Source organism: Leptonychotes weddellii, chromosome 7, assembly GCF_054177405.1.
Source record: "Leptonychotes weddellii isolate Sample4059 chromosome 7, ASM5417740v2, whole genome shotgun sequence".
Classification (NCBI taxonomy): domain Eukaryota; kingdom Metazoa; phylum Chordata; class Mammalia; order Carnivora; family Phocidae; genus Leptonychotes; species Leptonychotes weddellii.
The window spans coordinates 55,726,532-55,744,548 of NC_138375.1; the positions used below are offsets into that span (position 1 = coordinate 55,726,532).

An 18,017-nucleotide genomic window follows, 5' to 3' on the forward strand; every position below is an offset into this window, starting at 1 on the left:
AGCAAAAAATTATCCCCAAATTACCATTCTTTTATTCATCCACTCACACACACACACTCACACACCTCCATTTTACCCTTGATAGCATATAGTCTCTGACTTCTAAAAAATGGTTGTTCCTTTCTGCTTGAAAGACTGTATTAGCTATTCAGGGAATACTAGCCCTTTCCTTGGACTCAAAAAAAGTATTTTATCCATTAAAATCTAACCAGGGTGTAGTAACCATAAAATCCAGCCACTCTGTTAGGAAGACGGATATCCTCAAAGATTTATGTCTGGCCGTCTCAAAGAAAATGTGTAAGATGGAGTTTTCTCAGAGACTTTCTGGCTGGGCTCCACCCCACACATAATTTCTGTGTGTATAAACCTCAGATCAAAACTCAGGAAGGGTTAAGGGAAACCTTTATGAACCACAGGTTACGTCTGCTCACCATCCTCGGTTGACCGTTTGGAATGAATTAACCAGTCCCTAACCAGCCCACAACTGGTTCTTGGACAGAATTAACCAACCTCTTCAGTCCAAATGGTCAAACCATTTGGGGGTCTCAGATTCCATCTAGATTTGGGGCGAGGGCATATTCAAAGTCATTTGTATGTCCCTCTACTTGTGGCAAAAGATAATGAAAACACACCACATTATTAGTCTGCAGGATATGGAGGAGACCATTGGAAACATCAGAATTCGGGAAGGGGTGGAGAAGGGGGTGTGACTATTTTGAATGAACCTGAAAGAAAATACTTCCCGAACCTTCCTTCAGAAGACAATTTTAGTTCCAATTTTTCATAAGGTTGGAAAAAGTTAAGCAAACGAGAACTATAGACACTTGTTTATAGAAGGTTTTTTTCTTTAATTGCTGTTTTTGTTTCATGAAAGAAAAGTCCCATAAAATAAAAACTCGTTTCTGGTTCACTGAGGCAGCGAGACCCCTGAGAATGCCACAGAAGGGCAGACTTGACTCTAGCCAGCTGAGGAGTTCCGAAGACTTGAACGTCTGTATATTTCCGTAGCAAGGTATGTGCCTTTCCCACCCTCCACCCTAAAGGTCTCTCCATACATTTGAGACAGTTTTTAAAATCCGAACTGTGGGACCGTCTGGTCGCTGGCAAGCATTCCAGACAAGTGGTTTTCTAAGAAGCCAAGTTCTGGTTTGACTCTTTGATTGGAAAAGTATCTATTTCACTAAGGGTGATAGGCCCCTGGATGCATTCTCACCAAAAAACCCATAAACCAATACTTGAAATGCCGGCAGCGAATTGTAGGGAATTCTTTTGGTTTGCCTTCAAGGACACAAAACATCGCAAAGGTCTTCTCTTTGGCAGAGAGGGGGCCTGGTGTGGAGAGTTGGCCCAGGGTGTGTGTGGAAAGAGTCAGACGTGGGAGTCAACAGACCTGGGTTCGAATCCTGGCTCTGCCACCAGCAAGCTGTTCTGACCTTAGGCGAGCCTCTTCACTTCTCCTGAGTCTGACTTTCCTCATCCCGTCAAATGGGGGTATTGACCTCAGTCTCAGGGAGATGAAGTTTGCGTGAATCCTTCCGCTGTGCCTGGTACACACAGGGGCTTAATAAGCAATGGGTTCATCTCCACCACCCCACCACTGTAGCAGACCGACGGAGACACACAGCTTCTCTGAGGTCACTGAATCCCTTCCGAGACTTCTGTCTGGGGACTTCCGAGAAAACAGAGTTTGTCACCTGCTTTCATTAATCCAGTCAACAGGTCATGGACCCTGGGGCTGGCACAAGGCCCCAGACAGGAGGGACTCTAAAAATACAGAGGGCATTTCCCCTGCGTAGGACCTAGTGCCAGCACAATGGGGAGCAAACAGTGTGTAGGAAGTATCCAAGGTGTTGTGACTGGACAACTAAATAGGGAGTGAAATTCACGAAGCCACGTGCCTTCCAGACCAGACAGGTAGCACGGCAGTGGCTCGTGGATGATAGGAGAGCCCAGGCCCCATCTGAAGGCAGTTGCCAACATCAGGCAAGGGTCGTCATGTGGGAGTGTAAGACGGTGTGGCCAGATTTCTCATTCTTCAAGAAAAGCCAGAGGTCTGGATTTATATATAAAGGCTCTTAATTTTTAAATATTGACAGCTTTTTAAAAATTTAAACATCTGTCTGTGGGCCAGATGGGTAGGGAGAGATCCCTGTGGCTGAAGGGCTCCACCAAGGAGGTGGGCTCCCACCAGTCCTCAAATGGAGAGTAGAATTTAGATTTGCTTCTCTGGGTGTTTACCAGGGGGACGCTTCTTAGGAGGTGGTGTGGCTTGGTGGTTATGGACTTGGTGTCTGATTCCTTGTGTGCAACATAAGAAAAATGACATGTATCCAGAGAGTGGTTGTGAAGGTCATGGGAAATTGGGCTCGTCAGATGCCACACAGTCACAAGCTTAGTCATATTAGCCACTGTTACCCCAACCGTCTTGACTGCTGTAATTGCTGTTGTCATTACAGTAGGGACTGATGGTATATATAGCCCTGCCACCTTCCACCCCAACCCACCCCATTTCTGCCCAGAAAGCCCACGCTTGCCCCAACCTTGACGTGATGGCCCAGTGAAACAGATGATAACATCGTTGTCCCCATTTTACAGATAGGGAAACTGAGGCAGCACAGAGAAGTGAAGAGCCCATGCAAGTTACAAAGAGTCAGTTGAGTCTCCCTGCCTCCATGGCTCGCCTTCCATCTGCCCCACCCATGCCCACAGGACCCGCTCCTTGGATGGCCACCAGCGCCCCTGTGTCAACTGGATTCCAGGACACCCCGCCCCCTGAAGTGTCTTATGGGCTCATCTCACATAGGCCCATGACACACCCTCCTCATCCTGCCCTGCCCCACCATCCAATCCCATCAAAAAGTTCCTTTGAACTGAGTTGCAAGGCTCATCCACAAAGGCCAGGAAGCGTCTTGGACACAGAAAAGGGTTTCATGGTGTTCCTTATAAAAGCACAACCTGCCATGCAGCTATTGTGTCAGTGATCCCTCTTTTCCCAATTGCCAGAAACCCAAAACAGCTTAAAACAAAAAGAAACTGGCTCAACGTCTGCGGGAGCCTCATTTCAGGCCGCGTCTACACCCTCACTCTGTTTTTATGACCTTGGCTCAAGGCTCCCAACCCACAGGTCTAGGGCAGGTCTCCCAAGAGCAGACCCCGCCCTCCTCAGGAGCCCCCTGGGGCAGGACACAGAGCATGTCTGGGAGCACAGGCAGTCCAAAATGGGCAGCGCTCTGCTGACAGACGTCCCGGACACAGATGTTTTGGTCTCATCTTGAAGCCATTTCAACCCAAGGCGGGGCTCGGAGGGCTGTTCGCCAAACCCGGACACTCCCCCGCGGCCGCATTCACTGGGCAGACCCTGAGCCCTCCCCGCGCGCCAGGAATGCCATGCATTTGTAGTACCTGTACAGAAACTCCCCATGCATGGGCCCTGGCCATCTGCCTTCCCCGGATCCAAACACGCACAGTCAGGGAGGGGGTGAAACATGCAGAACATGCCAGAACAGTGCTGCCCTCCCAACCCAGCACCAGGGACCGAGCATTCCCCCTTCCCTTGGGCTCCGCTGCCACGCGTCCCTCCTACAGTGGGCGTCCTGCCTCTCTGAGGGTAACTGTACTCTTTAAAAGGATCTTCGGTTCAGCGTGTTCCTGCAACGACTTTGACTTGTGCTCAGATGCGGACACGGTGGTCTTTCCCATCACCGCAGGAACCGAGACTACGTGGTGCTTTTCAAGGGGCTCTGTCCCTTCTTACCTGCCTACATATGCTTCTTGTCGCATGTGCTTCCCTTTGAGACCTCATCTTCACGTAAGACAGTGGATGTTGAGAGCCCAGGATCTGAGGACGCACAGGCCTTAGTTCATAGCCTACTTGTGTGATCCGGAGCCTCCCTTAGCCTCAGTTTTCCCGTCTGTAAGACAGAGATGGTGGTTTCTGCCTCACAGAGTTGCTGTGAGGGCTCCACGAGAGAAGGAAAGCCGAGCGCTCAGTCTGACACCGGACAGCAAGTCTGCCATCAGAGCAAGCGGCTATTATCCCTACAGGCCAAGAGTTCTACACGCATTAACTTTTTGCCCTTGCAAGCATCCTGCGAGAACACAGGTATCTTTATGCCCACCGTACGGATGAGGAGACTGAGGCCTGGCAAGCTAGAGGGTGCAGTCCAGGGTCTCACAGTGAATAAATGAGGAGGGCGCGATTTGTCCCCAGGACTGCCTGGCTCTACAGCCTAGGACCCTAACCACTGCTGCATCACGGTTTCTTTAAAGAAAGCCCAAAGCAGGTAAAGATACCCCTTCATGTCACCCCACTGTGCAGCTTTTGCTGGCCAGCACCGGGCCAACCCCATGCCCCTCTTCCTCGTCTCCACAGAAGCCCTTCTGTCTGCCAGAAGCCCAGCGTTCAACCAGGACTTCTAGGAACGGCAAAGCCACGGATTTCACATTCACACGCACCAGCATCTCTGGTGGCAAAAGAGACATTAGCCCCTTCAGTCCCAGCAAGGCCCCTGCCAGGAGCTCTGGCGTGCCTCTTGATCATCTCTACAGATGCCCTCCTCATGCTTTAGCTCCTGAAACCAAGGGGCTGGGCTGTCCCGGTTCAGAATTCTCTTCCTCTGCAAATTTTGCATGAAGAGTCTTGGATTCAGGAGCAAGTGGCCTTAGGAATTCAACAGCCCCACCAGGGTTACTCGCTCACCCTGCAACCTGAGGCCCAATTTAACACACTCGACTCATGGAGGTGAGCGCTCCACGTGGCTGTCTTTCCCACCCCTGCTCCTGCAGGTGGAGGCTGAAGTCATGTGCCGAAGGACCCAGGTGTCTGAGGAATTCAGAGCCCTGCCGTTGATTCATTTGTCTGCAGGCATTCTAGACTCCATGTCTCCGAGACAAGCCACGACAGAGTGCATTACGAGGTGAGCCCGCCTTATTTTTCCCTCCAGCTTTCTCCCCGTTTTTTTTTTCTTCTTGGCCTCAGGGCCCAAAGTATTCTGGACATATTTTTCATTTTTCCAAATATCAATTGCTCTTTTATTCCCTCTTCGAAGCAGTGAGTAATAAGAGTTGTGTCTGGTCTTGAAATTCCGACTGAAATAAATTAGCCCAATGACCAACAGGAGGTGCCTAGAACAATAACGGCGGAATATTTGGCATATTACAAAAGAGCCCCTGGATGTCGAAGTACAGTAAGTCTAGAAGCACATTACAGAGCGACGTTGCCAAAACGGGTATGCAATGAGCCATCCAGGCAGCAGAACGCCTCATAAATTAATCCCGCTTTTTTTTTTTTTTTTTGGTCCACTAGTCACAGTTCTTTTAGCCCTCTGGTTAATGGGGCATGCAGAAGGGTATTTTTGGTGTGGCCCTCGTCCCCAGCAGACAGGCATATGCCAAGGCTGTGTATTAATGTATATATTTACCCCCTCACTCACCTGGTATCCCAGGTGCCATTTGCTGCAGTGAGTAGGGCGAGAGCACAGACATTGGAGCAGCAAGCTGCTATCGGATACTGAGCACCTACTAAGTGGCAGGTATTATGCAACTAAGTTCTGGGGATGCCACGGAGGACGACAAGGGTATAGTCTCTGTCCTCATGGCGCTGGTAGCTCGATCAGCATCCCAAATCCCTCCTTCCCTGGAAGGAACCACCCATAATGTGAGTCTTGGAGGGATGGCTCAGCCCTGCCTCCCATGGCAAAAGAAACAGAAGCCCCGACCTCCTCCCCACCTCCTAGCAGCCAGGAACCCAGCCTAGAGATTGCCTCTGTTCAGAGTGTGGAATCTCAAGGGAATGTCCCAAAGTCACCATAGTAGGAAAAAGTCCCCCCAAAATATCCATGCCTCCCTAGGACCTGTGAATGCTATGTTATATTCTAGAAAAGGACTTGGCCAATGTCATTAAATTCTGGATTTTGAGATGAGGAGTTTACCCCGGCTTATCTGGGTGGGCCCAGTGTCCTTATAAGAAGAAAATGGCACACACACATTTCCTATTATAAAAGGAGAACACGATGTGACCACAGAGGCAGGGGTTGGAGTGACGTGGCCACAAGCCAAGGAGTGCTGGCAGCCACCAGAAGCTGGAAGAGGCCAGGAACAGATTCTCCCTAAGTCTGGAGGGAGTGAGGCCAGGCTGATGCCCTGATCTCAGCTCTGTGATACACACGTGGGACTTCTTGTCTCTAGAACTCTGAGAACATGCATTTCTCTTGTTTTAAGCCACCCAGTGTGTTGCAATTTGTTACAGAAGCCATAGGTAACGGATGCAGACACCAAAAATTTTAGAATTCTTTCATGGCATTGGGATCCAATTGCTGAGAGCCTACATTTGCCCCCATCTACAGTCCTGGGCTCAGACTGTTCCTGTGATCTGCCCTGGTCTGCGGTTCTAACAGCTCTTCCTCTCCCTGGATCTTCAGCCTCTTCCTTAATCCCAGGACCTCCCCTTGGACATTCCTCCAAAATTTCCATTTCTGATTTTAGTTTAGCCATTGGGGCTTCTGTTGCTCGCCATCATAGGTAAGAAACCCCATGTGCAGGGCTGTTGTGAGGATTAGGGACAAGCCATATTTGGGCCCAGCACAGTGCCTGTCACACAGCTGACACATAATAAATCAGAGTTCACAAACCAATGGCCTGCATTTCACCCAAGTGGTGTATTTTTTCCCAAAGTCGAATTTGTTGCCAACATTTATAAGTCAGGAGACTTCACATAAAAGCCTGAATTTCTAACTTCTCTTGTAAACAATCAGATCTGGCGACACTGGACCCCACATATTCATGGCAATGATTGGTTGGCCCTTCTAGACATCGTGTTATAATCTGCCAGTCCCCACCAGGCCTTTTTGTTGTACACCCAGCCCACTTCCCTCATTTTATTAATGGTTCAGTACCTCTGTGCATCTGAGTTTGCAATTCTTATTATAAATACAAGTCTTTCTTCCATCAGACTAAAGGTAGGCACCAGACCCAGAGTAGGACTGGGTTCCCGTGTAAAGCCCAGGTTGGGAGGTCTTTGCCCATGATGCTCAGTCTCCCCAGACAGCCTTTCTTTTCCCCTGCAGCTAGCCAAAAATGCCTGCCCCTTTATGAAGCCATTCTGTCCCCTTCCTCCACCCCTCCCCGTTAGTCCCCACCCACTCCTATCCAGGCTTGCCTATTATGCCATTTGCATCTGTTTTCTGAGTACACTTTTCACAGAAGGTCTTTGAGTTCCTAAATTATTGGGAGAGACATTTGCATTGAGTTGCCGCAGGAGCAGCCAGTCAATAAATCTTTGGAGAAGTGAGGAAGAGAAGGAGGGGAAATGGGAAAGGAGAGAGGGAGGGAGAGAAGCAGGAGGTGAGATTCCTACTGTGAACCTGGCACTGCCCCATCAGTACATCCCACTTAACCCTCCCAATAACCCCACAAGACACACATTAGCATTGGCTTCAGTTTCCAGATGTCTGAGACTCAGAGACAGGATGTCATTTTCCCTAGGGACATGTTACAGTGACATCAGGATTTGAACCCAGATGTGTCTGAGTGACCAGACTTTAAGCACACAGCACTGCTTGGCCTGCGCTTGTTAGGTACGGGGCAGATCTCTCCCTTGGCAGGATGTGATCTTTCAATTAGTTATTTGCCTGGAACACTGCTCATTCACACATTTTCCATTCATTCTCTCCCTCCCCCATTTATTCCCACATTCACTCAGGAAGCCTAATTCCCTTGTCCATGGCACCCCTCTTCTTTTCTCCTTCCAGCCTTCTTCCTTTACTGGGAAATGGGAGGCCTGGGTAGGCTGGGAGGCACAAGGCCCAGCATGGACCCTTCCCAGCCCCCAACCCAGGCCAGCTCCTGGGCATGTGCTCTGAGGGCCAGGCAGGGCCATTCTTTCCCTCTTTTCCTAGTCCTGAGGCCAAATCCCCAGGAAATGGCCTTACCTACTAATCCCAGGAGCTTCACCACTCATCGCTGTTCTTCAGAGCAGTTTCCTGGAAGAATTCATTGGGTTTCCCAGAAAATGTTTCTGGTCACCTTCTCTTTCCATGACTGTAATTCATTACTTTCCATGTGTCATAATTAGTTTAATGCCCAGTCTTGGAGTATCTGCATTTGACATCTGAAACATTTCTGTGAGGTAAATCCCAAGAAGCCAATAGCTGCCGTGGCACATGCAAGACCACCGAAATGATGCAAATGACCTTTTAAAGAGACCCTATGTGGGAGCAAGAGAGTTGAGATCTGATCCCTTAGCTCCAACTGGCTTGGGCAGGTCTCTTTCTTTTTCTGGTCTTGAGTTTTCCCAAGGAAGAGGCAATATCTCATGGCAATCAAGAGCCTGGTGGGTTGAATCAGACCCACAGGGTTCAGATCTCAGCTCTGGCTCTCACTAGCTCTGTAACTTTGAGAAAATAACCAGAGTCTCAGTCTCCTCATCTGTAAAATGGGGATAGTGATATTATTTATTACCTAGAATTGTAATGATAATACAGTGAGCCAACACATGTGAAGCACAGTGCCTGGTACTCAGTCATTTCTTGAAATGTCTTAGCTGTGGATGATAAGAAGAAGAAGAGTATGCTGGAGAAGGAAGAAGGATAAGGAATGGAGATTGTATGAAATCCCTAGGTGCTAAGCTAAGGTAGTCATGGAGTTGGACAGGGAGGAGAGAATAAAGCTACTTTTGATATTTCAAAAGTTTAATGGGAATCCCACATCTACTTATCCACAATAAAGCCACAAAGGATAACAAGAATTGCAACTTTCTTTGCTTTTGGATGAAATTACATTAACTACTTATGGTCAACTAAAAGACTTTGGAAATAAATAGACATGAACTAAGCCCCCAGGTAAGGTGTGTGACCTTGAGTAAGGAGAGTAACGTCCCCCACAGAGAGACTGACAACACTGACCTTGCAGGGCAGTTACAAGGATTAAATGAGATAATGTATGGAAAGCACTTAACATGGGGTCTGGCACAGAGTCAGTACTCAGTACGTGACAGCCACTATGGCTAATATCCTTCCCTAGCCTCCCTGGGGCTCAGCTTCTTCATTGGTAAAATTAAAATCATACCACCTGCTTTACTCATTCAACAAATATTTACTGAGCCAAGTACAATGAATACAAAAATGTATTCACCAGATGCAGTTCATGTCCTCTCAGAGCCTACAGTTTGAAGTTGCTCATTATTCATCCATTCAACAAATATTTTTACTGAACATTTGGTATATAACAAGCTGCATAATGGGAGTTAGAGACACAATGGCCAGTAAAACAGATTTAATCCCCAAGTATCTACAGAATTATAGCCTAGAGAAGATGTAATAAAATCAGCTAGTGAAATGACTAACATATAGTAGGTGCTCAATGGATAAAAGTTATCTAGGTGCTAGTCAGAAGCTGTGTATGTGTATCTTTGGGAAAGTTAGCTCATAAAAATGTTGAAAATTCATGATTTCTTAACACATGAATTTGTTTGATAGATAGGGACTTCGTATGTAAGTGTTGAATCACTATATAGTACACCTGAAACTAATATTATACTGTATATTAACTGGAATTTAAATAAAAACTTTAAAAAAAAGAATTGATAGTAAAAAAATTAAAAATTTAAAAATTTAAAATGAATAAAATGAGAAGTCCCCAAAAATGAAATTTTTATTAACTTATTTTTTAAAATTTATTTATTTACATTAGAGAGAGAGAGCACAAATGGGAAGGACAGAGGGAGAAAGAATCTGAAGCAGACTCCGTGCTGAGCATGGAGCCCAATGTGGGGCTCGATCTCACAACCCCAAGATCAAACCTGAGCTGAAACCAAGAGTTGGCCGCTTAACCAACTGGGCCATGCAGGCGCCACTCCCCCGCCCAATATAACATTTAAATATACATTTAACAAAAGGTATGTAGCATCTGTATGCTGAAAACTACAAAATACTGATCAAAGAAAACCTAAATAAATGGAGAGGCATTCTGTGTTCATGGATTGGGAAACACAACACAGTAAAGATGTCACTTCTCCCCAAAGTGATCTATAGATTTAATGTAATTGCTATCAAAATCCCAGCCAATGGGGTGCCTGCATGGTTCAGTTGGTTAAGCATGTGCCTTCAGCTCAGGTCATGATCTAAGGGTCCTGGGATCAAGCCCTGCTCAGTGGGGAGTCTGCTTCTCCCTCTCCCTCTGCCCCTCCTCCCACTCATGCTTTCCCTCTCTCTCTCAAATAAATAAATAAAACCTTTTTTAAAAAAAAAATCCCAGCCAGCAAGGTTTTTTTGTAGATGTAGACAAACTTGTTCTAAAGTTTATATGGAAAAACACAGACCCTAGAAGTGCTGAAACAATCTTGACAAAGAAGAACAAAGTGGGAGAAATCACTCTACTCAATATTAAGGCTTGCTATATGGCCATGGTAACCAAGACAATGTGGTATTGGTGCCAGACTAGATACAAAAATCAATGAAACAGAATAGAGAATCCAGAAATAGACCCACACAAATTTGTGCAATTGGTTTTTTAAAAAGGTGCAAAAGCAATTCAAAGAAAGAAGGATAACATTTTCAACAAATGGTGCTGGAGCAATTAGACATTCATAGGCAAAAATAACAACAATAAAAAAGAACCTTGATCCCAAACTCACATCTTATATAAAAATTAACTCCATTTTTGGACTGGGCTATAAGACATGAAACTATAAATGTTTTTAAAATAGGAGAAAATCTTGTGTTTCTAGAGCTAGACAAAGTTCTTAGCCTTAACACAAAAAAACATGATTCATAAAAGAAAAATTGATAAACTGGATCCCATTAGAGTTAAAAACTTTCTCTGCAAAAGTCCACATGAAGAGGATGAAGAGAAAAACTACAGACTGGGAGAAAATATTTGCAAACCAAACATTCAAAAAGGACTAGTATCTAGCACATACAAAGAACTCTCAAAACTCAAATGTAAAAAAAACAAATCCAGTTAGAAAATGGGCAGAAGGGGCACCTGGGTGACTCAGTCAGTTGAGCGTTCAACTCTTGGTTTCAGCTCAGGTCATGATCTTAGGGTTGTGTGATGGAGCTCCGTATCAGGCTCCGGGCTCAGCGGAAGTCTGCTTGGATATTCTCTCCCTCTGCCCCTTCCCCTGTGCACACGCTCTCTCTCTCTCTCAAATAAATAAACCTTAAAAATAAAAAAAAAAAAAGAAAGAAAGAAAAGAAAATGGGCAGAAGACATGAACAGATATTTCACTGAAGAGGAGATAGAGATGGCAAATAAGTGCTTGAGAAAAGTTTGACGTCATTAACTATCAGGCAAATGCAAATTAAAACCACAATGAGATATTGCCGTATACCTACCAAAATGTCTAAAATTAAAAATAATGAAAACTCCAAGGGCTGGCAAGGAGGAAGAGAAACTGTATTGCTCATACATTGCTGATGGGAATGTGAAATGGTACAGCCATTCAAGAAAACAGTTTGACAGCTTCTTAACAAAACTATTATGCAATTACTATAAAACTCAGCAATTTCCATCTTAGACATCCCAGAGAAATGAAAACTTAGGTTCACACAAAAACTATACAAGAATATCCATATCAGCTTTATTCATAAAAGCCAATAACCAGAAATAGCCCAGACATCCTTCAGTGGGTGAATGGTTAAATAAACTATGTACATACATGCCATGCATGGGATACAATGTGGCAATAAAAAGGAACAAACTGATACACTCAACAACCTGGATGAATCTCCGGAGAATTATGCTAAGTACAAAAAAGCCAATATCCAAAGGTTACATACTATTTGATATAGCATTTTTGAAAAGATAAAATTTTAGAAATGGAGAACAGATTCGGCGTTGCCAGGAGTTAGGGACAGTGGGGGAGAGGGGAGAGGGAGGGCAGTGGGCACCCAAGGGCAACTCAAAAACCTTCTGGCTTGGGAATTCTTCTGTATCTTGACTGTACGGATCCACAAACCTACACATGTGACAAATATTTAGAATTACATACACATCCACAAATGAGTACAAGTGAAACAGGAGAGATCTGAATGAGATTGATAGATTGCACCAATGGCAAATCCTGGTTGTAATACTGTATCACAGGGGATGTAAGATGTTACCACGGGGGGCACTAGGTATAAGGTACACTGGATCTCCTGTATTATTTCTTACTACTGCATGTATTTTTACAACTATCTCAATAAGGATTTCAACTAAAAATTTTATTGTTTTGTATTTTAAAACTTGCATTTTACTAAACAGTTGAAGATATAGAAGAAAATAGAGCAGAAAAATCATCATCCTGAAATACAATATTTTGCTGCACTTTTTTCTGGTCTTTGTTTTTTACATTTATAGGAAAAAAAAAACTGAGAGACTGGAATAAAAATCAGGGTGATGATGACAAGGTGGGGGCCTTGCTGTCTCCCACCTTCTATGACATCAGAACTCAGTGTTTGAGGGATACCTGGTGACCAGAGGCCAGGAAGGAGGAGGGCACCCATCTGCCTGTCGGGTGGGGCTACCTTGTTCCACCCAGGCAGCCTGACCTGAGGCCATGGTGATCCAACAGGTGGGCAGCAGGGGGCGAGTGGCGGCCGAGCTGTTTGAAAGGAGAAGGGGCACTCGCTGTGAGGACAAGAAACAGGTGAGGTCAGACTGGATGTATGCTCCCTTCCTCCCATCTGGGCTCCCTTTGCCACTGCAGACAGACTATAAGGCCCTCAAAGTCAGAAGAGGCCTTCAGCCCGACTCTTCCTGGAGCCCGACCTGGTGGGACGCAGCATGCATGCTTCGGGGCTTCTTCCCCAAGGCCATTACTGACTGACTCTCTTATTTCATTCCCAGCACTGTCAGCAGAACTTATGCTCCAGGAGGGCTGAATTGTTTGTTTAGTTTCCTACTAGATCCCTAGTGCCTACAATAGTGCTTGGTGTGTAATAGTGGTTGAATGAATGAACAAACTGAATAAATAGGATACAGCTGAATTGTAGAGCTCCTGGAGTGTTATTAGGGCTAAAATTCAAACCTCATGAAGATTTATGTCAAAATGGGAAATGTCATCACTTACAATGCACAGCCCAGTGCTCCCACCCCCTCTCTCTTTCATGACTTACAACATGCCTGAGAGGCACTATTAAAAATCGCATTCACAGATGGATAAACCAAAGCTTAGAAAGGCAAAAAGGCCATATAGCCAGGACCCAGGATTTGAATCAGGTACATCTGATTCCAGGACTCTTAACAAGCTTACCCTACACTCCACTGCCTCCCAGATGGAGAAGTGAGGGAGGCGTGTAAAGAAGGCTGGGAAGGTCACCTAGACCTTGCACACATGGAAAGAGATAGGACTTTATTCTGAGATTAATAAGAGGCCATTGAGGGGTTTTAAGCAGAGCAATGGATGACTGATCTCTATACGTTTTCAAAAGATTTGTTCACTTGTTCATTTGATATACATGCCCCAATTCCTCCTTTGTGCTGGACCTCACAGCAAGATGGGGGCCTTGTGCGGTTCCTATCATGCTCCACCTTTTCCTAAAAAGAGTTGCATAAACACCAAACCCCAGGAAGGCTCTTTTGAGAAAAATCCCCAAAAAAGTTCTGTGGTTCAAGGAATGCTGATATTCTTGTCCCCCCAACCTTGGAGATTTACACTGCTCATTCACAGAGGCTCTGAGAAGTTCTGCAGCAAGGAATTCACTTCACTTTGTTAACTACAGCATTTCCCAAACCGATCTAAAACAGTCACAGCTTTTCTTTTTGAAAGACCTTTCAGGGGCGCCTGGGTGGCTCAGATGGTTAAGCATCTGCCTTCGGCTCAGGTCATGATCCCAGAGTCCTGGGATTGAGCCCCACATCAGGCTCCCTGCTCAGCGGGGAGCCTGCTTCTCCCTTTCCTTCTCCTGCTCAACCTGCTTGTGCTCTCTCACTCTCTCTGTCAAATAAATAAATAAAATCTTTAAAAAAAAAAAAAAGACCTTTCAGCATATGTCAAAACCCATTTTACAGATGAAGTAATTGAGGCTCAGAGAGAAGAAATGATTTGGCTCAGGCCCCAAGACAGCAGCACAAGGAGAAGAGCTAAAACTTAATCCTGCCCCTGTTTCGCCCTTTGCCCCCCCCCCCCGGTACAAAATACAAACCCAGCAGCAAGTGTGCTGGGGAAGACATCATCCTGTAAAGTGCATGGACAGAGGAGTTGTTAAATAGCAGAGCATTCACCACAGAACACTTAACAGCCATTATAAAGAATGAAACAGTTCTCTGTGTCTTATGCCCAGGGAATATTATTAAGAAAAGAAAAAGTGCCCTTAAGTGTACGATGCAAGGACCTTTGCACTGGGTCTACACACCTGGGCAGTCACAGCCCGCCCCCCACTCCCCGGCCAGGTCAAGCTATGGAATAGTCCTGGTGCCCCAGAAGCCTCCTTCAGGCCCTCCCAGCTCATCCCCTTCCCACATAACCATGATTCCTGACCTCTATCATCATAGATGAGTTTTGTATTTTCTTGAATTTCATGTTCATGGAATCGATGTGTACCTTTATCCCTGGCTTCTTTCGCTCATCCGTGTATCTGTAAGACTCTGCCAGATTGTTGCTTTTTAATTTATTTTTATTTTTAAAGTTCATGATGATAATAATATAGTTGCTAGTATATATAAAGAAAACTATCTGGGGAAGAGGCAAATCATGCAAATCTTTTATCTTCTTTGTGGCGGTAGCAGGTCTAACTCTTGCTTCACAAACTCGGTAAATAAGAAATGTGTTATTTCAAGGCAAATTAAATCTGGCTCAGCCTGCATCTAGTGAGTTGGGGAAAATTCAGTGTCATTCAATACTGTGTGTGCCTTAATCCTTTGTCCACTTTTGCTTGCCCTGACACTGTCACTCTCCCAACTCACATTGTCTGTTGAAAATCGGTGTCTCTGAATTCGCTGTGCTAAGGCCAGCCCAGCCACATGGCCGAACAGTGGGTGCCAGGCCCCTCCCAGACTCAGACTGCCCTTGTCTCTTCTCCCACCTCTCTAAAAGACCCCTTTCTCCTCTCTTAATCCTGGCACGTCCACCAGAATCTCCTAAATGACCTTGGACTGACGCAGGCACCAGCGAGCAATGTTGTCTCCAGGTAGCTCCTTCGCTCCATCCTGCCTCAAAACACTATGACGAGACTTGCCAGTAACGGGCCAGGCTAGCCTTCCCACTGGAGCAACCACAAAATGCACGACATCTGTAAGGCAGCCAGTCTTGGGTGAGGGCCACCAGGCAGCACAAGAGTGCCATCCCAGAGGAAAGGAACACTCGTGACAGCCTCCACTCTTTCCCAGCGGTGGCTGCACTGAGGTAGAGGCCAAGCATGGCACCGCAGTCCTGCTGAGCTGCGGGGCGGTGGGGGTGGGGGGCAGCTAAGGCACCGGACTCTGCAGGACGAGGCCCTAGAGAGGGGAGAGAGCTGCTCACCCAGGGGTTCCCCATGACTCCTTGGCAGAGGGCTGGGATGCGCATGCCAAGGGCTGGATTAGCCGCTCTCACGAGAGTGGCTGTTCTGCCCTTGAGAGCAGAGCGGAGATCCTGGAAATCCAGCAGCGCTGGAGGTTGCCGGAATTCCGGCCCAGCTAGAGCAGAGGAGCTCCATAACACTCAGGCATCCATTTGAGAGCACACATACACAGACATGGACATGCATCTATGCACACACATGAACAGACATGTATGTGTATATATACATGCACACACACATATACATACATGTATTTGGAAAAAAAGAAAACTTTAGAAGCAATGGCTAGAGGCACCTAGGTGGCTCAGTCGGTTAAGCGTCTGTCTTTGGCTCAGGTCATGATCCCAAGGTCCTGGGATCGAGTCCCACATCAGGCTCCCTGTTCAGCATGGAATCTGCTTCTCCCTCTCCCTCTGCTCCTCCCCTCTGCTTGTGTTCTCTCTCCCTCTCAAATAAATGAAATTTTTTTTAAATCTAAAAAAAAAAAAAAGAAAGCAGCAGCAGCAATGGTCAAAGTTTCCACATTAAGAAGGAAATAAGGAAGAATTAAACTCAACAATAGAAAGAAGAAACAATAAAGATAAAATCAGAACTTAATGAAATAGAAAATGAAAATAATAAATAAAATTAATAAACTTTTGCTTTGAAAAGATTTATAAAATTGGTAAATTTTTCATAGTCTATTTTTTTTAAAAAAAGAGAAAACACAGATTACCAATATCGAGAATAAAAGGGAACTATCACATGTCTACCTCCTATAGACATTAAAAGGATATGAAGATAATATGAGGAATGACTGGATGCCAGTGCATTTGCTCACCTAGGTGAAATGTAGAAACTTCTTGGACAACACAATTTACAAAAGTGACTCAAGAAGAAATAAAAAGTCCAAAAGACTACAAGCCCAAAAGATTTCACCAATAAATTCTATAAATCATGTGACCAATCTCACACAAATTCCTTCATAAAATAGAGGTGGAGGAAATGCCCCCTGACTCATTTTAAAGGGGCAACATAACCTTGACTCTAAAACTCCATAAACATATAGAAAAGAAATCTAATCTCTCCATGAATGTAGTTGAAAAGAACAATCTCCACAAACAGTAGCAAATCAAACCCAGCAATATAGAAAAAGGTGAATGCATCATGAACAAACGGCTTCCTGAAGGAACCAGGTTGGTTAGGTATTCAAGTCAATCCATGCAATCTGCCACAGGCTCAGGCAAAAAAGGGCAGCACTCAAGTCTCTCAGTGGATACAGGAAGTGCATTTCACTAATTCAGCGTTCATTCTTGGTAAAATTCTCAGAACAGTAGAAACAGAAGGAAATGTCTTCAAACTGAGGAAGGACAACAAGGAAAAAGCTACAACTACCTCTACTCACACCACGTCCCCCTAAGATACAGCACAAGATGAGGATGTTTGCTTTTGCTGCTTCTATTGGTATTTTACTAGTGATTCTAGTTAATATACAAGGCAAGCAAAAAAGCTAAAGATTTTTTGAAAGATAAAGAGTAGAAAGGATGAAGTAAAACTTCTTCCCAGACAGCATGTTTTATATACAAAATCCTAAACTCTATCAGATAAAAAAGAAAGAATTAAGTCATAAGACACAAAATCAATTGTGTTTCTATAGACTAGCAACAAACAATTGGAAAATGAAAATTTAAAAACGATACTATTTACAATAGCATCAAAATCCATAAAATACTTCAGAAAGATGAGCATGGCCTCTACACTTGAAAATGATGAAACATTGCTAAAAATAACCAAAGACAGTGTAATGGAGAGATTCACCATGATCACGGATTACAAGGTATGATATTTTAGAGACATTCTTTCTCACCAAATTGAACCACAGTTTCAATGTAATACTAATCAAAATCCCAGCAGGGTTTTTTTTATAGAAACTGAAAAGGTTGATATATACATATATATGTGAAAATGCAAAGGATCTAGGGTAATCAGAACAAATTTGAAAGGAACAAAGTTTAAAAACTCACACTATCTGATTTCAAATGTTACAATAAAGCTGTATGGAGGAGGAGCAAGATGGTGGAGGAGTAGGAGACCTGGATTTCGTCTGGTCCTGGGAATTCAGCTGGATAGGGATCAAATCATTCTGAACACCTACAAACTCAACAGGAGATCGAAGAAAAGAATAGCAACAACTCTCTGAACAGAAAAGCGACCACTTTCTGGAAGGTAGGACGTGCGGAGAAGAATCTGAGGCGATATTTGGGAGGATAGACGGTGGGGGAGGGGTCTCCCTCAGCCACTTCTGGCAAGTGATAGAGGCGCAGAGCACAAAATCGGAACTTTTAGAAGTCGGCTCCGCTGAGGGACGTTGCTCCAGTGGCTAAGCAGGGGGTGAAACCCTCATGGGACAGTGTGGTCTCAGGACCCTCGGGGTCACAGAAAGACCGGGGGTGCCTGAGTGCGGCAGAGCTCCCAGGTATCGGAGCGGGGAAGCCGGCTGCAGAGATGGAGCCAAGGAATGGGCTCTCAGCTCGGGGTTGCCATAAACCGTGATCC

The 18,017-nt window shown here is 45.2% G+C and overlaps 1 protein-coding gene across 1 annotated transcript in view; it reads left to right on the top strand.

The window, feature by feature from the left end:
• Positions 1-12,538: 12,538 nt before the first annotated feature.
• SMIM23 (small integral membrane protein 23) overlaps positions 12,539-18,017 on the top strand; it is a 9,828-nt gene continuing 4,349 nt past the window's right edge. Inside the window, exon 1 of the mRNA XM_081825806.1 lies at positions 12,539-12,628. Within this exon, the coding sequence (XP_081681932.1) occupies positions 12,539-12,628 (90 nt within the window). The remainder of the gene's footprint in view (positions 12,629-18,017) is intronic.